This window comes from Tupaia chinensis, unplaced genomic scaffold, assembly GCF_000334495.1.
Source record: "Tupaia chinensis unplaced genomic scaffold, TupChi_1.0 Scaffold000113_1, whole genome shotgun sequence".
NCBI classification, from domain to species: Eukaryota; Metazoa; Chordata; class Mammalia; order Scandentia; family Tupaiidae; genus Tupaia; species Tupaia belangeri.
The window spans coordinates 635814-653207 of record NW_006159577.1 but is presented as its reverse complement, the minus strand read 5'-3'; the positions used below and the strand labels follow the sequence as shown (position 1 = coordinate 653207).

Below are 17394 nucleotides of genomic sequence, written 5' to 3'. Positions count from 1 at the left end.
TCACACTTGTTACTGTGTCCTTTGCTGGAGCCCAACTTTTTAATGAATACCTTTCTTATTATGAGAAATAAAGACATACATATAATACTAGCACATAATAAAATTATAACTGTTTATCATCTCCAATAAAGTGTGAAAACTTAATATAAGTAAGAAACCAGAATAAGGAAATCCAGAAAATAGAGCTGTAACTACCAATTTCAAGTTTTTCCAAGCACATTATGAATAACAACATTTCTGAAAAAAAAAAATGAAGGTTTTGATTTCCTGTGGCATTATACAAAACCTGGTAGAACCTGTGTTTATAAACTTCATAAAATTACATTAAAGTTTACAGATCTCTAGAGAGTTCCTTTATTGTTTTAAGTGATGTGTCACACCTTTCTGTCGGGAATATGACAAGGAGAAAAAGTTATGAAGAGCTTTACCACAGGGCCAGCAGGTATCATGGTGGTAAGGCTCTGGACTTTCTCATAGCCTTATGTATGGACCAGGACCAGGTTGGAGTCCTGGTCTCTGAGGCTTGAGAAACATGCCAGGCACGTATTCATGTGTGTCCAAAATCTCTCTCTCTCTGTTTTTCTCCCTTGAGTGTACATGCCCTATGGAAAAAAATCTTAAAAAACACAAAAAGCCTTGCTATAAACCCAGCACCTGCACCACAGCGTCTGCCATACTAGAGGGAGAGGGAAAGGGAAGGGCTGGTGTAACGACAATTACAAAGGTGGCATCAGCTCTTCCCACAGTTGTCAGACTACCTGGAAAAAGCCTGGACAACCATTGTCATCTATTTGGGATGTATCCATTTGGAGAGAGGAACCTTAAGTCTGTAGCAGGAAGTTCATGAGAAAACTGTAAAGTCTCAGTATGAGAAATGAACTATAAGCGTCGTAATTAACTGCAAAAAAATCCAATTCCATATCAAATGCCCTTTTCAAATTCTCCTTAACTTAAAAGGAATACACTCAAGGATACCACACACTCACACTGGAACCCAGGGGGTCCTGTTTTGAAAAGGTTGATCTTAACCAGTTTAGGCACTTTCAAGGTAAGTCAAGTTGAAGAACAGAAAACTCTAAAAATGGTGCTCTGACCTTTTCCAATGTCTGTATAACTTCAGAGACTGAAATGAGGGGATATGCTCAAGGGAATTCAGCTCTTATTCAGGAAACAGAATTTAGCCTAACTTAAAATACCTTAAATGTTAAGACTTGAGAGTCATCTTAAATCTGAAGAAGTTTGATTTAGTTAGAGGACAACTAATGGCCAACTGTGGTGATACAGTATTAACACAGTAGTCCATAATGCTGGGAGCACATGGTATGGTCTCAAGTTCATGTCCCAAGGTCTCTCTGTGTATGCCGGTCTCACGTGTGCATGCCCATGATCAAAGCTGGGTGAGGCCGGTGTAGATCATGGTGTGAAGACACTGTTGGGGGTACTTGTCTCTCTCCTCATAGAAGAAATAAGCAACCATACAAAAAGTAAAACAAGACTGCTGAAGTTCATGCAACTTGCATCAATTCTATGAATCTACAGTCATGCTTAGGGCATTCTCTACTGCACCATCAGCCATTTATCAAAATACAAAAGTGAAGTTTTCTGGCATCTCTTGATTCTCTGAGGCAGAGGATGGAGCTTATCATCAGCCGAAGGCATTAGGCAATCTAAAGAGGTGTAGCTGCTCCCAGTAAGAAATAATATTCCCATTGGCAATGTATCAACTAAGATAGAAATTCCAAATCAGAAAGATCTGGTGGACTGGGATTTCTCTGCCAGTTCCAGCAATGGCCAACAGAACTTCATGCGAGCATAGAAATATTCACACAGCCATACGTGACTACTGAACACTTGAACTATAGCTAGTGTGACCAACTGAGTTTTAATTTTATTTAAATTAATTTTAATTTAAGTAGCCATGTGTGGCTAGTGGCCATCCAAGTGAAGTGTGATTATTACTCCTTGGGGAATGTGTTAAAAATATAGATCCCCCAGGCTTCGTAGTTTGGGATTCTGGTACAACAGAGAGCTGGGGCCAGGAATCTGCCTTTTTTTTTCCATGCAGATTTTTGCCATAGGGATGTGTGCTCACTGGACAGAGAGAGAGGGAACGTGAGAAATCATCCCCAGGGGTGGCGGTCATGGCCACAATCCCTTTTCCTTCATTCTCCTCCTGGGCATGCACACACATGTGCCTGTCATGATTTTCAAGGTGTCAAGTCCTGGATTCTAACTGCAGTTGGCCATGTGGGAATCCAGCACCTTAAACATCATGCTACCTGCTGGTCCCAGAATCTCCCTTTTTAACAAGCTTCCCACATGCTGGTGGTCTGGAAACAATGCCCTAGACTTTAAAGAGGACTAAAGTCCATGTATAAGCTCCTGATCGAGGTAAATACCCACTGCATGAAGGCAGATTCTAAGGATGTAGAATAGGGGATGCATGAGAGCCTGGAGGTCAGAGGCTCACCCCACCAGGCACCAGCCTAGAAATTCAAAGGAGCATTGGAATTGTGACAGCTGTTCAGATACCCTTAGGGCCATGGCCAGTGTCTCCCCTTTTCTACCTACTGCAGGCTGATGCTCTCTAGCTCGCAGCTGCCAGCCAGTTGCTTCTCTGCTTAGACAAGCTGCAAACATGCATGTACCCCATAGAAATGGCATGCCCACTTCCATGAGATAGCCTTCCATAGGTCACCTCCAGCCCAGATGCTGTTGAGCCCAAATCCCACCTTACTCCAAGACTTTCAGGACCATACCACTATGACCCACATTTTTGTGCATGTAGTCACTGTTCAAAGGGTAAGTTTTTAGTCTTTTTCCATTACTTCCTATTCTGATAAAAGTTATTCACCGTTCTTCTAGCATTTCACATGTAAGAATTATTTTTGTTATCTGCCTTTCCACTACCTTATATATTCAATTTCTGATCAAATTTTATCCATTCTACCTCCCAAATATTTACCAATCTGAATCTTGCCATGTCATTGCCCTTTTCTTCCATGGGGTACCATTGCCTTTACGGTAAGTGCAAGATCTTTCTCATGGCACACAAGACCTGCATTGCCTGGCTTCCTTCTTCCTCACTGGAACAATGGCCTTCCTAGTTCTGAAAAGTTTCTTCTTACTCCCTCAGGTCCTTTACATCTGCTCTTCTTTATCTCTTTTAAACTCTGTGTTGTCTTCCCTCCTTTAGCCAATCTATCCTTATTGATGCACATTTTAAAAGCCACTTCGTTGCTTTTCTTCCTTACCCAGACCAGGCTGGGGTCCATATTTTCCTTCTTTAGCACTGAGCACTACTGTCACTCAGCTACTGTTTTTGTAGTGCTCTGTTCAGCGTTGTATTCCTTGATTAATCTCCTAGAGGAAAGGATCTTATCTTATTTGCTGCGTGTTTACTATGCTACCTTCAGTGTCAATGACAGGGCCTGGTAGTAAATAAATATTTGTGAATAAATGACTAGGTAAATAAGTGAGTGAATAAATGACTTAATTAACAAATTGGCAAAGATTATAATGAAGATTGGTGAACAGCAGCAGGGGAGCTGAGAGGTGGAAATATGAACCTCATTCATTGAGTTTCTGAGTTATTTTTTGGTCCTCATTCCTTTAGTCAATAATTAGAACACAAAGCAAATTAAAGATTGTGGTTCTAAAGGGCAGGTTAGGTTTCTTCTGCAAGAGGAGAGTGAAAAAGAACACCACTTCATACTCAAATGAAGATTGAAAAATTCTAATTTCTGAGAATGTCAAGGTTGTAAAATGAAGACCCTTGTAGTAACAGGAACCCAAAGGATAAGCATGACTAACCCTGTCTATGTTTTATCAGAACTGAGATGTTTGACTATCATCAAGACTTAAAGGTAGAGTAGACACAACTTAATTTTCACTAATTTAGAAACCTGAAACAGAATGCAGCTATAGGCATATAACTTGGTAAAGTAATTAATATCAAAGGATCCACAGAGAAATGTTTCTGAGTCATTCAAACCTGGCCTTCAAAAATAATGTGAGCGTTACCTTTCCACACTGTGTGTGTGTGTGTGTGTGTGTGCCATTTATTCCATTTAGCAGATGAGCAAATAAAGAGAATATCAGCAGCTTGCCATTTGAATCAAAGCTGGGTGTCAAACCCTGGGCTGCTAACTGCATACCTTGTGTCCTTCCCAGAAGTTTTTCTTCTTTTGAATTGTTTCTCCTACCACCTAGGACAGCGCTTCTACCTCCTGGTGAAGGCTTGGTCTAGGTTGCCCAGCTTCCTTCATTTACTTATTTGATAAGTGCCTACTGAATGCCTATGGCAAGCCAGGCTGGCTGGAAGGTAGTAGGGAGAGGATGTAAGACCCAGCCCCTGGCCTTAAAGGCATCCTTGGTTGGTGACAGAGAAAAGGAATGAGAACAAAGTGGCAGGTGGCTCTCAGATGTCATGTTTAGAATATCATAGGACTCAGTGTTCTGGCTGTGGCCTAGCCAGGTTAACACATGGCAGAAAGATGACCTCCCCAGTCCAGGACTCACCACAGGCACCCCACTCCCCAACGTACATATACTGAGGTGGCAGTCACCTTTCCAAGCAGGCTCATCACCTCAGGAATTCCTACTGAGTTTGCTGGTCTCATTCATGAGAATCATGTGCAAGTTTCCTTCTGAATTTGCAACGTTTATTTTTTTGTTAACACAAGCATAGGACTTTACATTTATCCCCATTAAATCTCATCTTGTTAGTTTTGGCTCATTGATCCAAACTGCTGAAATCTCCATAATCCAGATTCTGCCGTGCGGAGCACAGTTATCCCCCTAGCTTTGCATTGCCAGGAAATGTAATCAGTGCACCTCTTACGTCTTCATAGAGATGGTTGCAAAACTGCAGGCCAGGACCAGGCCATGCACAGAGCCCTGAGGCAACCACTAGCCATCTCCATTTCAGCTGTCCAACACAGTTAGGGTCAATGTGAGCAACAGATTAATATCGTCTGGATAGTTATGTAGCCAATTACTAATCGGTCAAATGCTGTCTTCACACTGGTTACATTTCTCTATCTTGCATCATCATATTCAGAGAAATGATCTTTCATGTCTTCCCAAATATTTACATCCATGTTTTACAAATTTTACAATGGTCTTTCTGCTATAATTCTAGAATGAATGCTAATTAAAGTTGCCCTTTAGGAGATGCCTGGAATTGTTCCAGGCAGAATACAAGTCAAAGCCAAAGTTCTTCTATCCCAGAGATACCCTAAATATAAATTCAGTGGGCTGTGGACTTCCTATGGCAACTGCCTTCAATCAGTGGCAGGAACAGGACTTGAAAATAGAATGCTCATTGGGTTTGAGAGATATAGGGAGTGTGATCTACTGCCATCACTTTTAATTATCCTAAACTGGAAAAACGGATGTCTAAGCTGGTCAGCCTGTCCAATAAAGCATTTTGATCAAAGATGCAGTTTCATAGAGCACCTGTTTGAGGAATGGCCTGTGAGTCCACGGGGATCCAGTAGAGTTATGGAAGTTATAAAGCTAGTCTCAGCAGTTCCATAGGCAGACAGCAACATGGTGAAAAATGCTTCTCAGGGGAAGCTTTGTGTTTCTTTAAACATTCAATTACAGCTATACAAACACAGATTTTAAGTGAACAGCATCCGATCTTTGTACAAATTAGGGATGCCAGAAGGCAAATAAAATAGATTCCTTGAAAAAACTACTTAAGAAAAATTCAGCTCTTCTCTGTGAAGAATTGATTTACCATGGGAGAGCTTCTGAGTAGGGTTAATTAGGTGACTCTCTTCTAGCTTTAGCTCTAGATTCATAATTCTTATGATTTAAGGAACTGGGGCCACTTTTATTTGGGTATAGCTTCTGAGCCAATTTTCAATTAAAACAAATTTCTGAATATTTAAAGACCTAATATTCAATGAGTAGACTTTTTTTTTTACTCCCTTTGAAAGTTGCTGGAGGTCTTTTGAAATGGCCTTTCATATTTTTTTAATGAATAATAAATACTTCAATGTTCTTCTTTTAACATTAGGAAGTTTTTAATGACAGCCTTTTTCCTTCAAAATAAAAAGTTGTTTTCCTAATTTTAAAAATAATATGTTCTTGCTGTAAAATGGTAAGACAATAAAGTAAAAATCTTCCATGAGCTTAACAATCTGAATACATCATGTATTATAATGTTAAAGTCAAAACTATGTAACCTATTTTCAAAGAGATTACTTATATTGATTCTACCATGAATTTTCTTTTACAATAATAAAGATCTCCATCTTTATTTATTTATTTATTTTTTTGAGAGAGATTTTTCCTACAGGACATGTGTGCTCACCAGAGAGACAGAGACAGAAAGTGATAAATCATCCCCTGGGGGGCAAGGCCACACTACCATCCCTTCTCCTCCACTCTCTTCTCAGGATCTTGGGCATGCACACACATGCCTGGAATGAGTTAAGTCGCCAGGTTCGGGACTTGAAGCACAGTCAACTATGTGAGAGTCCAGCAATGTAACCATTATGCCATCTGCTGGTCCCTTCCAACACTTTTTTAAAGAAGTTTATGTGTTTATTCCATGACAGAAAGAGAGCTAGGTGCCCCCAAAAGAGTCTTTGCACAGTGACCCATCCCCAGTTTTAGCTAACCTGGGGTCATAGGCACACACACGCACATGCCAGCATACACAGAGAGGCCCTAGGACACAGACCTGAGACTTTCCCATGCAGGTCTGGCATCACAGAGGACTGCATTATTACTATGCCACCATCTGACTCCTCTATCACTTTTAATTGCTGCATAGTATTCTGTTTCAGAGCTGAGCTATAATTTTAGGTTTGCTATAGGGCATGTGTACTGATTGCAGAGAGACAGAAAGCAAGAGAAAGAGAGAAATCAATCCCCCATCCCCAGAGGGGATGGTGATGGCCACACTGCAATCCCTTCTCCTCCATTCTCCTCTTGGGTTTTGGGCATGTACTGTAAACTACCCAGTCAGGGACTCAAACTGCTCAGTTGGCTATGTGGGATCAAGCCATCTTAACCTCCATGCCACCTACTGGCCTCATGATTTATTTAATCATTCTCCTATCAATGTACTTCTAAGTAAAATTTTCTCCAGTGAACAATGTTGAATATAGGGCTAATTCTCTGTAAGTAGGCAGAGAAACAAGGTACTGACTAGTTTATTTTCTGATTGGTCCATGTTTTAATTGATTAAGTCTTTTACTGTACTGGTTGTCAAATACCTAAGTGATTCCTGCTTGTATTTTTATCTTTGGGTTTTTATAGCTTCATTTGGATAAACTCTCTGAATTGGATCTACTAAGTCAAATATTGTTCTAATTAAAAATTCTATTATATACTGAAGAACGAGTACCTTTTGTGTCAGACAGCATTAAGAGTTAGTATATAAGCATTTCATTCTACTTACAAAATTGTAGGTTTTTAGGTACTCATTGTCTCAGATATACAGTCCATTTGGAATAGATATGTAATCTTTTTTTACTTAGTTAATTAATTTATTATCATCACAACCTTGTTTATATTACATTGAATCGTACATAACTTTACAGTGTATTACATTGCTTTTTCAAACAGGGTAGAAATGTAATCTTTAAAAAAATTCTTCTGAATAATTTGTGAGAAATATATTATTAAAATAATACTTTGGCATGCTCTAATTATAAAACTGTTACTTTATCAGACTGGAATCTCTAAAATTGGTACAAGTCATATAATTAAAACTATATAATATCATAGGAACATATTCACCACCACATGTTTTCTCAAATGTAGGTTAACAGTGAAGTTGGAAAGATAAATAAATTAAGAAGAGAGGGTTTTTATGTTTCCAACTTTTCAAATTTTGACATTACCTTGTGAAAGGCCCAGGATTAGAAAGAAGCAAATTAAGAAATCTTTAAAAATGATAGTTATGCAAATTAGCCACTGTCTACTAGTCAATGTATATTATACTATCGGCAGTAATGGACGGTAAATCATTTTCATAGGGAACCATGAACAAGGCTATTAAACAACTGCAAATTCAGAGAACTAGATGGGCTCTAAGACATTATTTTTATATGGAAAAGTATGCCCATTATAAAGCTAAATGAAGGAGAGTATGATATAAAATCGCACCTAGACTCTGATACCGACTAAGAATCAAAAGAAGTCAAACATTATTTATAGGAAATAAATCTATGTTAAAGTTCACCAAAATAATAACCAGGGTTGTACGTGGCAATAGAGTTTCCTTTTCTTGTTGTTGTTGTTTTATTTTTCCCTCTATGGCATTCAATTTTCTGCCTTGGACACATATTCCTTTTATAGCAAAAACAAATGGCTTAAGGTTTTTATTAAATCTATTTCGGCTTCTCTACCTGAAGCCGTAATACTGTATAAAAAGGTTCAGAATCAGCTTCCCTCATGCCATGCACCATCTTCCAACTGTCTAACAACAGGACCAGTTGCATAAAGTAGCTTCCTAAATCCAACTGCCAATCATAAAAGCCCCACGGAGGATCACCACCATAGCATCACCACCAGAATCCTTTATTATTATTGTTTGACTTCTCTGGGAATACCTCATTTTTTGCCATTGAGATAATTCCAAAACCATATACCAAAGAAGTACAAACATTTAAATGTCCCAGAATGCTCTTTCACATACTCATAAAGGCATGACGATATTTATTGCAAAGAGAGACATATTTAAAGCAACATTCAGTTTTTTTGTTCAGATCCTTGATTATTTATGTCCATAAATATTTATTTTGCGATTGAGTCACAAGAAAAGCTAAAAACAGATTATTTACTGTTTACAAAGTTTAGAATCCACTTACTATTTTTTAATTTAATCACTGTGCATCTTTACAGTGTACAACGTGGTTTTTCCCAGCATGAATAGAATGCGCATTAGTCAAGCCAATGATATTACCGTATACATTATTATCGGCAGATAACTTTGCATTTTTGTGTATATTAAATGTGTTGTTTGTTTTTCCCTGGTCCATTTAAGTGTGAGGGATAAATATATAAGAAAACATACAAAGAGGCAGGTTGTACATCCCAAGGAGCAGGCCTTGTGATTTCATATATAGGATCATCGGAAAAGTCATGATGAATTTTTCTGTTTTTCTATGCGAAAATGTGCCATGACTTTTCTGATAACCCCATATATTGATTTTAAACATACGGTGGTGTCAGATGTTGAATGTTGGCCATTGATGTTCTCTTTCATGCAACTTGCTTAGTACTTTCAAATCAAAGCACCCGTATGAGTAAGTGATCTGACTTGTTTACATGAAGAGGCTGAGTCACATTTTTGTGACTCTACATCTCTGGTGGAACTCATTCCAGTGAGGCTGCCCTATCTATATTGTTATTTCAGAAAAATAAATAAATAAATAAATAAATAAATCACTGATGGGTGAAAAATACAACCAGCACTTCTGGAAAAAGAAACTACTATTTTGAATCAAGCAGGACTTATTTCTTTAATACAGATTGCTTACCATGACTTTTCTGATAACCCCATATATTGATTTTAAACATACGGTGGTGTCAGATGTTGAATGTTGGCCATTGATGTTCTCTTTCATGCAACTTGCTTAGTACTTTCAAATCAAAGCACCCGTATGAGTAAGTGATCTGACTTGTTTACATGAAGAGGCTGAGTCACATTTTTGTGACTCTACATCTCTGGTGGAACTCATTCCAGTGAGGCTGCCCTATCTATATTGTTATTTCAGAAAAATAAATAAATAAATAAATAAATAAATAAATAAATCACTGATGGGTGAAAAATACAACCAGCACTTCTGGAAAAAGAAACTACTATTTTGAATCAAGCAGGACTTATTTCTTTAATACAGATTGCTTATTAAAAGCTCATAAGCTCCTCTTTTCTGGTACTAATCAAATAGACTATGAAGGAGTCTTTTACATCTGAAGACTCCATAGGGATTGATTGCCAAAATGACAAGAATATGACTTATGACTTGTTTTCACTTATGCTTGAGGCAGACAGATTTCTACTGGGGAGGTATAAATATGCAATAATATGCATGTGCTCCAAAACAAAATGTAATACTGTTTTCTGGAAATTTATCTAATTTTCCAAAGAAGGGCCAGATTTTTAAATAAAAAGAATAGTTTATTCCACTGGAGTCAAGTTTTGAACTATAAAATAAACTCATATTTCTGAGGGAGAAAAGAGTTTCCATCATTTGGAGCCATTTTCTCTTATATAACCCAGGAATTGTGAAAAGTCAACTAATTATGGAACACTGTTACTTGAACAGAACAGGGGATGCCTACAATTTTATCCTTGAAAGATCAGGCTCTGAAAACAAAACACTGCAACTATGAAAAAACAAAAACAAAAACCCTGAATTATAAAGTTCTTTTTTAGAATGATAAAATTCTTTATTTTTCTGTTGGATAATGTTCCAAAGTTAATTCTAGCCTTAAATCCAAATCTGGATTATGAATCCATGCATTTGGTTTTATTTCTCTAAATGCCAACATTAATTAGTTCATGTTGTCTTAACTTTCTCCTATCATGCAATAAACAAGAATTAACTTGACTTACTCATTTCTTTCCAAATTTATGATCAGTTCTTTGCTTTCCAGTTGTATTCGAACATTTAAGACTTCTGGATGATTCTGAAAGATAAACAATAAAAGTCAGTTGAAAAACATTTCATTGTGACTTTGCTGATGTCTGGATATGCTCCATAGGCCTATTCAAGACAGAGAGAGAATACACATTTTCTCCTTGGAAATATTCTGAGATTCTAAGTATAGAAGACCAAGGCAAGTCCCTCCCATGTGGCATGGACATGATCTTTGTACTCCTTTTCTCCAGCCATACACTCCTGGGACCCTTCTGGACCCCATGTTCTGCTCCTGTCCCAAATCAACTCCTTCCTTGGTCTATGACAGATACCTTCATTTCCTCAACTATTCATGCTGGAAATTTAAAGTCATCCTTGAAATACCCCTTTCCCTCACTAACTCCACTCGGCCTATATGAAAGTCCTGTTGAGTTGCCTTCAAAATACAATCCCTACTGTCCATGTCTTGTATCTCTTGACTCCACTTCAGCTCAAACCACAACCATCTTTGATGTGGGACACAGTTCCTTCTTACCCCGGTTCCTTAATATCCACCTTTCCTTTCCTCTCATTCATTCTCTAATAGCAGTGGAAGGATAGTTTTAGAAACATCCTGATCATTCCAACCCTGTTTAAAACAAGCCTGTTACCTGCTTCTCACCACACTGATAAGATGCTAAATCTTTTAACACATCCTACAGTGTCCTACAGTGTCCTGTCCCTGTGATCTGGCCCTCACTGCCTCTACACCCTCCTACACTGCACTGCTCTCCTCCTCACTCCCCTGTCTCTGACCACCATGACCTTGCTAGCTTTGCAAACACACTGCACTTTTTCTTTCTTTTTTTTCTTTGTTTTCAGTACTGAGTACATGTTGTTCTCTCTACATGGAATGGTTTCCTCCCAACTCTTCTACTCGATATGAGCTTAAATGTCAATGATTTATAGAAGCCTCACCTCACCCCCAATCTAGGTTCATTCTCTGCCCCCCAATTATTCTTTCTTCCATCCTCCTGTTCTTGTTCTTTTTCTTTTCTTTTTTTGGAGAGGTTTTTTCTATAGGCATGTGTGCTCGCCAGAAAGACAGAGACAGAAAGCGAGAAATCACCCCCCAGGCCACACCACAATCCATTCTCCTCTTGGGATCTAGGGCATGCACACACACACACCTAGTGTGAATTTAAGCCCCTGGGTCTGAGACTCGAACCATGGTCAACTACATGGGAGTCCAGCAACAGAGCCATTACACCAACTGCTGGTCCCAAGCCTCTGGTTCTTGTCAGCTTTGTATGGAAAGCCATCCCTCTTACTTGTAAAACTTTGGTATGTTGATTTGTATGTCTACTGGCTAACTACATCCACAAAGGTGCCAAATAATAGAAGTCCAATTAATATTAATTATTGGTGAATGAAGAAATCTATCCATAAATAGGACAGTTCTACCAATCTCTTTTCCTTTCTACTAGGCAGACACCTCCTCGCCTCTCCTCTTTTCTAAGCTCCAGGAAAACAATGCTCATTTGTGCCATCTATCAGTGGGTAGCAAGCACCTGTATCCTTTGTTCTGCTCTCAGAAACTCTGAGTTTCTTTTTTTTTTTTGCACCCCTGTAATGGTGTCCTTTAACCCACATCCCTACTCCAGGTTCTCTCCCACCTACACCAAAGTGGACAAAACTGACACATTGAGCCCAAGTCAATGATTTAATCCTTAGCCAAGACAAAATAATTTTGCTATCCCAAGCTTATTCTAGAAAAATCTCTCCTTCACTTCTCATCTTGTCAACCCTTAATAATTCTAGGGCATCTCTGTTATGAGTATCTCTTACTGTTATCCTTGTCTCAGATGGGATTTTCACAAATTTACAGGCCATTTTTTTTTTTGAAGAGATTTTTGCTATGGGGCACGGGCGCTCGCCAGAGACAGAGAGAGACAGAGAGACAGAAAGCGAGAAATCATCCCCGGGGAGATGGCCACGCCGCAGTCCCTTCTCCTCCATTCTCCTCTTGGGGTCTTGGGCACGCACGCACACACGCCCAGTGTGAGTTTAAGTCACTGGGTCCGGGACTCGAACCGCAGTTGACTATATGGGAGTTCAGAGACATGGCCATTAGGCCAACTTCTGGTCCTAGGCTATTTCTAAAATAATTTAAAAATTGTAATTTTATCTCTAAGCTAATTTCTCATCTCTGAAATTATGGTAATAAACCAATATGTACAATTTTTGTGGTAAACAAATGATAAATAATTTGGTCCAGTCAGTCTCCTACCATCAAACAGGCCCAAACTTTATAAACTCTTTCTTTTTTTTTCTGTTTTTAATTTGCTGGCATGGGAGTTTATCGGAGAGAAAGAAAGCACCCTCTCCCATGCAAATTGGGGGATGGTCATGCCACAATCTCTTCTCCATTCTCTTAGGATTTTGGGTATATACACATACATATCTGGCATGTGTTTCAGGCTGCTGTGTCCAGGACATTAAAATGATTAGTTAAAATGAAACAACTTTTTTTTTTTTTTAATGGCTACTGAAGGTTATATGAGTTTTAGGAAAATGGTTAAACATGTACTAACACCGTATTACTGGAGAAGAATCAAAAAACTTAATCACTAACTTAATTTTTAGGGCAGCCCTGTGCACATCTCCTTGTAATCTTTCTGTGTCCACTATGGTAGCCATTAGTCACATATGACTTTTCCATTTCAATTAACAAGGGCCAGCCACAAGGCACAGTGGCAATGCACTGCTAGATGAAGAGGAACTAAATCCTGGTGACCCTGAAACCTGCTTGACATGCACATGAGTGCCCAGGATGAGATGGCCGGAGGACTGGGTGAAGGGAATAGCAGCACAACCAGACCCAGTGGACAGTGCTCCTGTCTCTCTCTCCCCCAGCCCCTTGCGTTCACATGTATGTGACAGTCTCTACCATCAGTTAGCCAAAATGAAACAAAATTCAGACATCGGTTCATCAGTTGCACAGGACAATTCAAGGCTCAATGGCTACATGTGGCTAGTGGCCACCAGTACTAGACAGCACAGACCTGAGCATGTCCATTATTGCAGAAAGCTCCACTGGACAGCTGGGAGTCAGTAAAAGGTCCTGAAATCTACATCATCCAGTTGTGACCTGAGTAATAGACTATTGTAAATATTAGTGTTTTTAGGGGATAAAATTAGTTGCAAATCCAAGTTTTTTTGTTTTATCTTTTAATTATATTTTCTCCATGCTTTAAAGAAGCTCTTCTCAGTTTTTATTGACAGATAACATTATTTATTTAAAATTTTTTGTTTGTTTGTTTAGTTCATATGAAAAGGTGTGGAAGGGCAGGGAAGAGAAGGAATAAGAGAGAGAAAGACCCGGCACCTCCAACAGGATCTTGGTGCCACGGTCCACTCAGTGTCAGCCAGCCCTGGATCATGGACATGCATGTGTACCAAGAACATTCAGGGAAGTCTCTGAAGGAACCTTCTCATGTGGATTACCCTCAAAGAGCATAGTGTTTTAACACTGTACCACCATCCAGATCCAGTGATATTAGTTTAAATAGTTACTTAAGCTTGAATGTTAAACTGGTGAATGTCCATACATATGAAATGCTTACGTATATTTTCTAGGTTTAAGCTGGTCTTGTTTTTAATGAATTCACTCTAGCAAAAGACTACACAAACCTACTTGTTTTTCATTTCAGTATTTTTTTTTAGTTGCCAAAGGGTACATGTTCTCATTAGAGAGAGAAAGAAAGGAGGAGAAAGCACCTCATCCCCACCCCAATTAGGTGTGGGTATGTCACAATCCCTTCTCCTCTCTCCATGCTGTTGGATTTGGGCCATCCAAGCAAATGCATTCAGTGTGTTTTTTTATGTGGTAGGTGCCAGATTGAAGTGTGCAGTCAGTCATGTGGGATTCAGCTCCCTTAACCACCAGGCCCTGGGGCTGACCCCTTACTTCTTAATTTATATATGTTTATACTGTCTGGGATTTTTATGAACTATTTAGATTTCTGAGTGTTTGTTGAGTTTTAAAGATCAATATTACCATTTCATCCTATGTAACAATAAATACATAGCTTTTTAATACAGTGTGTAAAAGTGTTTTTGCACTTTTTAATATAGTGTGTAAAAGTTCTGTATTTGCTTTTGAGTATGCCATACGACTTTTGACTATATTTGCTTATACTTTCTGACACATTTCATTACAAATACTTATATAATGTTCTCTTCAGAGTTTGCAATATGCACTCCTTAATTTTATCTTAGAAAAAAAACAAGATTGGGGCCGGCAAGTGGCATAGTGGTAAAAGGCGCTGGACTCCCACATGGCCGACCACGGTTCAAGTCTCGGACCTGGTGGCTTGCTTTCTCACTTCCTCTCTCTCTCTCTGTGTCTCTCTGATCAAACTGGAAAATAATAATGATAATAATAATAAATAAAGTTAAATAAAATAATTATTAAAAAAAAACAAGATTAATTATATTTACAGTAAAATATTAGAAAACATATCTCAATATTCTGTCAAGATGTGCCCAGACACTACATGTATGTATATTTGTATACATATATTTGTGCATGTATGTATTTGTTTATATGTGTGTATAAAAATAACTTATTTTAACTATCATTACACATATCACTACCTTAAAGATAAATCCTGACAATTACACTTGTGAATAAGAATAAATTACCTTCAGAATGATTTCCCCTCCAAAAAACTGAGTGAGTTTAAACATTTGTATTAATTGAACATAAACTGCCTACAAGAGCTGTTATAACATTCCAATGTCAACATCTTTCAAAAGAATACATTTCCTTCCAGGGAGGTGAGAAGATCTGTATCTGTACATTTTAGTTGAGATATGGATGGTTCAGGAGAAATCAATGGAGAGAAAGAACAGAGAGCTATTTTAATTCAAAAGCCCTAATTGCATTAGACTTCTTAGTTTCAAAGCATGTATTCATTCCATTTTCTTTGATTGTTATCCATTGGAGATAATGAACTAGTACTGGGAAGATGCAATATTCCTTTTCTTAAAGATGATTTATTGATTACCCTGTGTCTTTTGTTGAATGCTTAAAGAATTGTATTTGCTGCACGAATCAACTAAATGCTAATCAATAAGCCAGAAATGTTTTGACAGTAATTCTATCTTTTTAATTGGGGAAAGAACATCCAAAAGAGTATATACAATATATAAATGCAACTTAAAAAACAACAATAAAATAATTACCAGGGTACTTACCTCCCAACTGAAAAAGCAGAACATTACCAGAATCTTAGAAGCCCCCTGAATTAGTTTGCTAGGATCATCCCAACAAAACACCACAGACTAGTTGGCTTGAACAACAGAAACTGATCTCTTCATAGTTCTGAAGGCCAGAAGTTCGAGAGCAAGTTGCTGGCAGGGTTTTTTTTTTTTTTTTTCTGATGCCTTTCTCTTTAGCTTTCATGTGTCCACCTTGTCACTGTGTCCTGACCTGCCCATGTCCTCATCTCATAAGGACATCAAGCCACATCAAGATCCACCCCTATGACCTCAGTTTTACTTTAATAACCTTTATACAGTCCAAATACAGTCATACGCTAAGGTATTGGGGCTGACGATTTCAACATAGGAATTTTGGGCAAGATGCAATTCAGCCCATGTATTCTCTCATGCTAAATTCATTATTACATTCCCTACCAGAAGTAACCATTAATGTGAATTTTCTCTTACTCATTATCTTGATTTCCTTTACTGTTTTATTCCCAGTGTATACATTTCTAAACAATACACTCTGTAGTTTTGCCAGGTTTTGAACCTTATAAAAATGACCTCCTACTTTGTCCAGGCTTCTACGACTGGACTGGTTTCTTTTACTGACTCTTAACATTGGTCAGATTCATAGATGTAGTTGTGCATAGCTGTAGTCCATTTGACTGGACTATATACAGCACTCTATTTTATGAACAATTTAGATGTCTATTCTTCTGCTGATGAACATGTGTGGTTTTTTCTGATCACCTCTCCTCTGCTCTTATAACTCTGCTCTAAACCTTCATGTGTACGTATTCCCTACTGGACAGATGTAAGTTTCCCTGGGGATACCTGGAATGAAATCTCTTGGGAAGTGGCATTTGCACTTGTTTGACTTTACAAAGGATCTTTAAACTCTGTTTTCCAAAGCATGAACAGGTTACATTCCCTCTGTTAATACATGTTCAACAAAAATTTAAAAAGTCAGGCAACACCAATATGTTGATGTGTATTTGTATTTATTAGGGTTTTAATTTATATCTCCCTCATTATGCTCATTATCCTTTTATACTTTCCAGGATATTTGATTTTCCTCTTTTATAAAATACCTGCTCATGTTTTTTGACCATTCTCTTTTTCTTGTCCTTTTGTCTTATTGTTTCTTTCTATAATTTTATTGCTGTTCCCCTGCCCATTACATGTGTCGTAAATATTTTCTATCCATTTGTGGCTTATTCTTTCACCCTCTTCAGTGTGTGTTTTGGACAGAATGCCTTAATTTTTATAAAGTTCTTTGTGATTAAAACTTTTTTCGTGCTTCATTTAAGAAATTATTTCTTCCTTCAAGGTCAAAAGGCAGCCTGCATTGTCTTATAAATGCATATGTAAGCATTTATTCCATTCAGACTTGACTTGTGTGTAGTACAAAGTAGGAGTACAATTTCACTTCTTTTTTTTAATTTCTTTTTTCTTTCTTTTTTTTGGAGAGGATTTTTTTTTTTTTTTTTTTTTTTCTTAAAGGACCCGGCCACAGCACTGACAGTCAGGA

At 38.0% G+C, this 17394-nt stretch overlaps 1 protein-coding gene across 1 annotated transcript in view; it reads right to left on the bottom strand.

Moving 5' to 3' along the window:
- The window catches only part of ADAM12 (ADAM metallopeptidase domain 12), a 457774-nt gene that overhangs the window by 323821 nt on the left and 116559 nt on the right, over nucleotides 1–17394 (bottom strand). The window contains exon 3 of the mRNA XM_014586073.1: nucleotides 10586–10659. Within this exon, the coding sequence (XP_014441559.1) occupies nucleotides 10586–10659 (74 nt within the window). The remainder of the gene's footprint in view (nucleotides 1–10585; nucleotides 10660–17394) is intronic.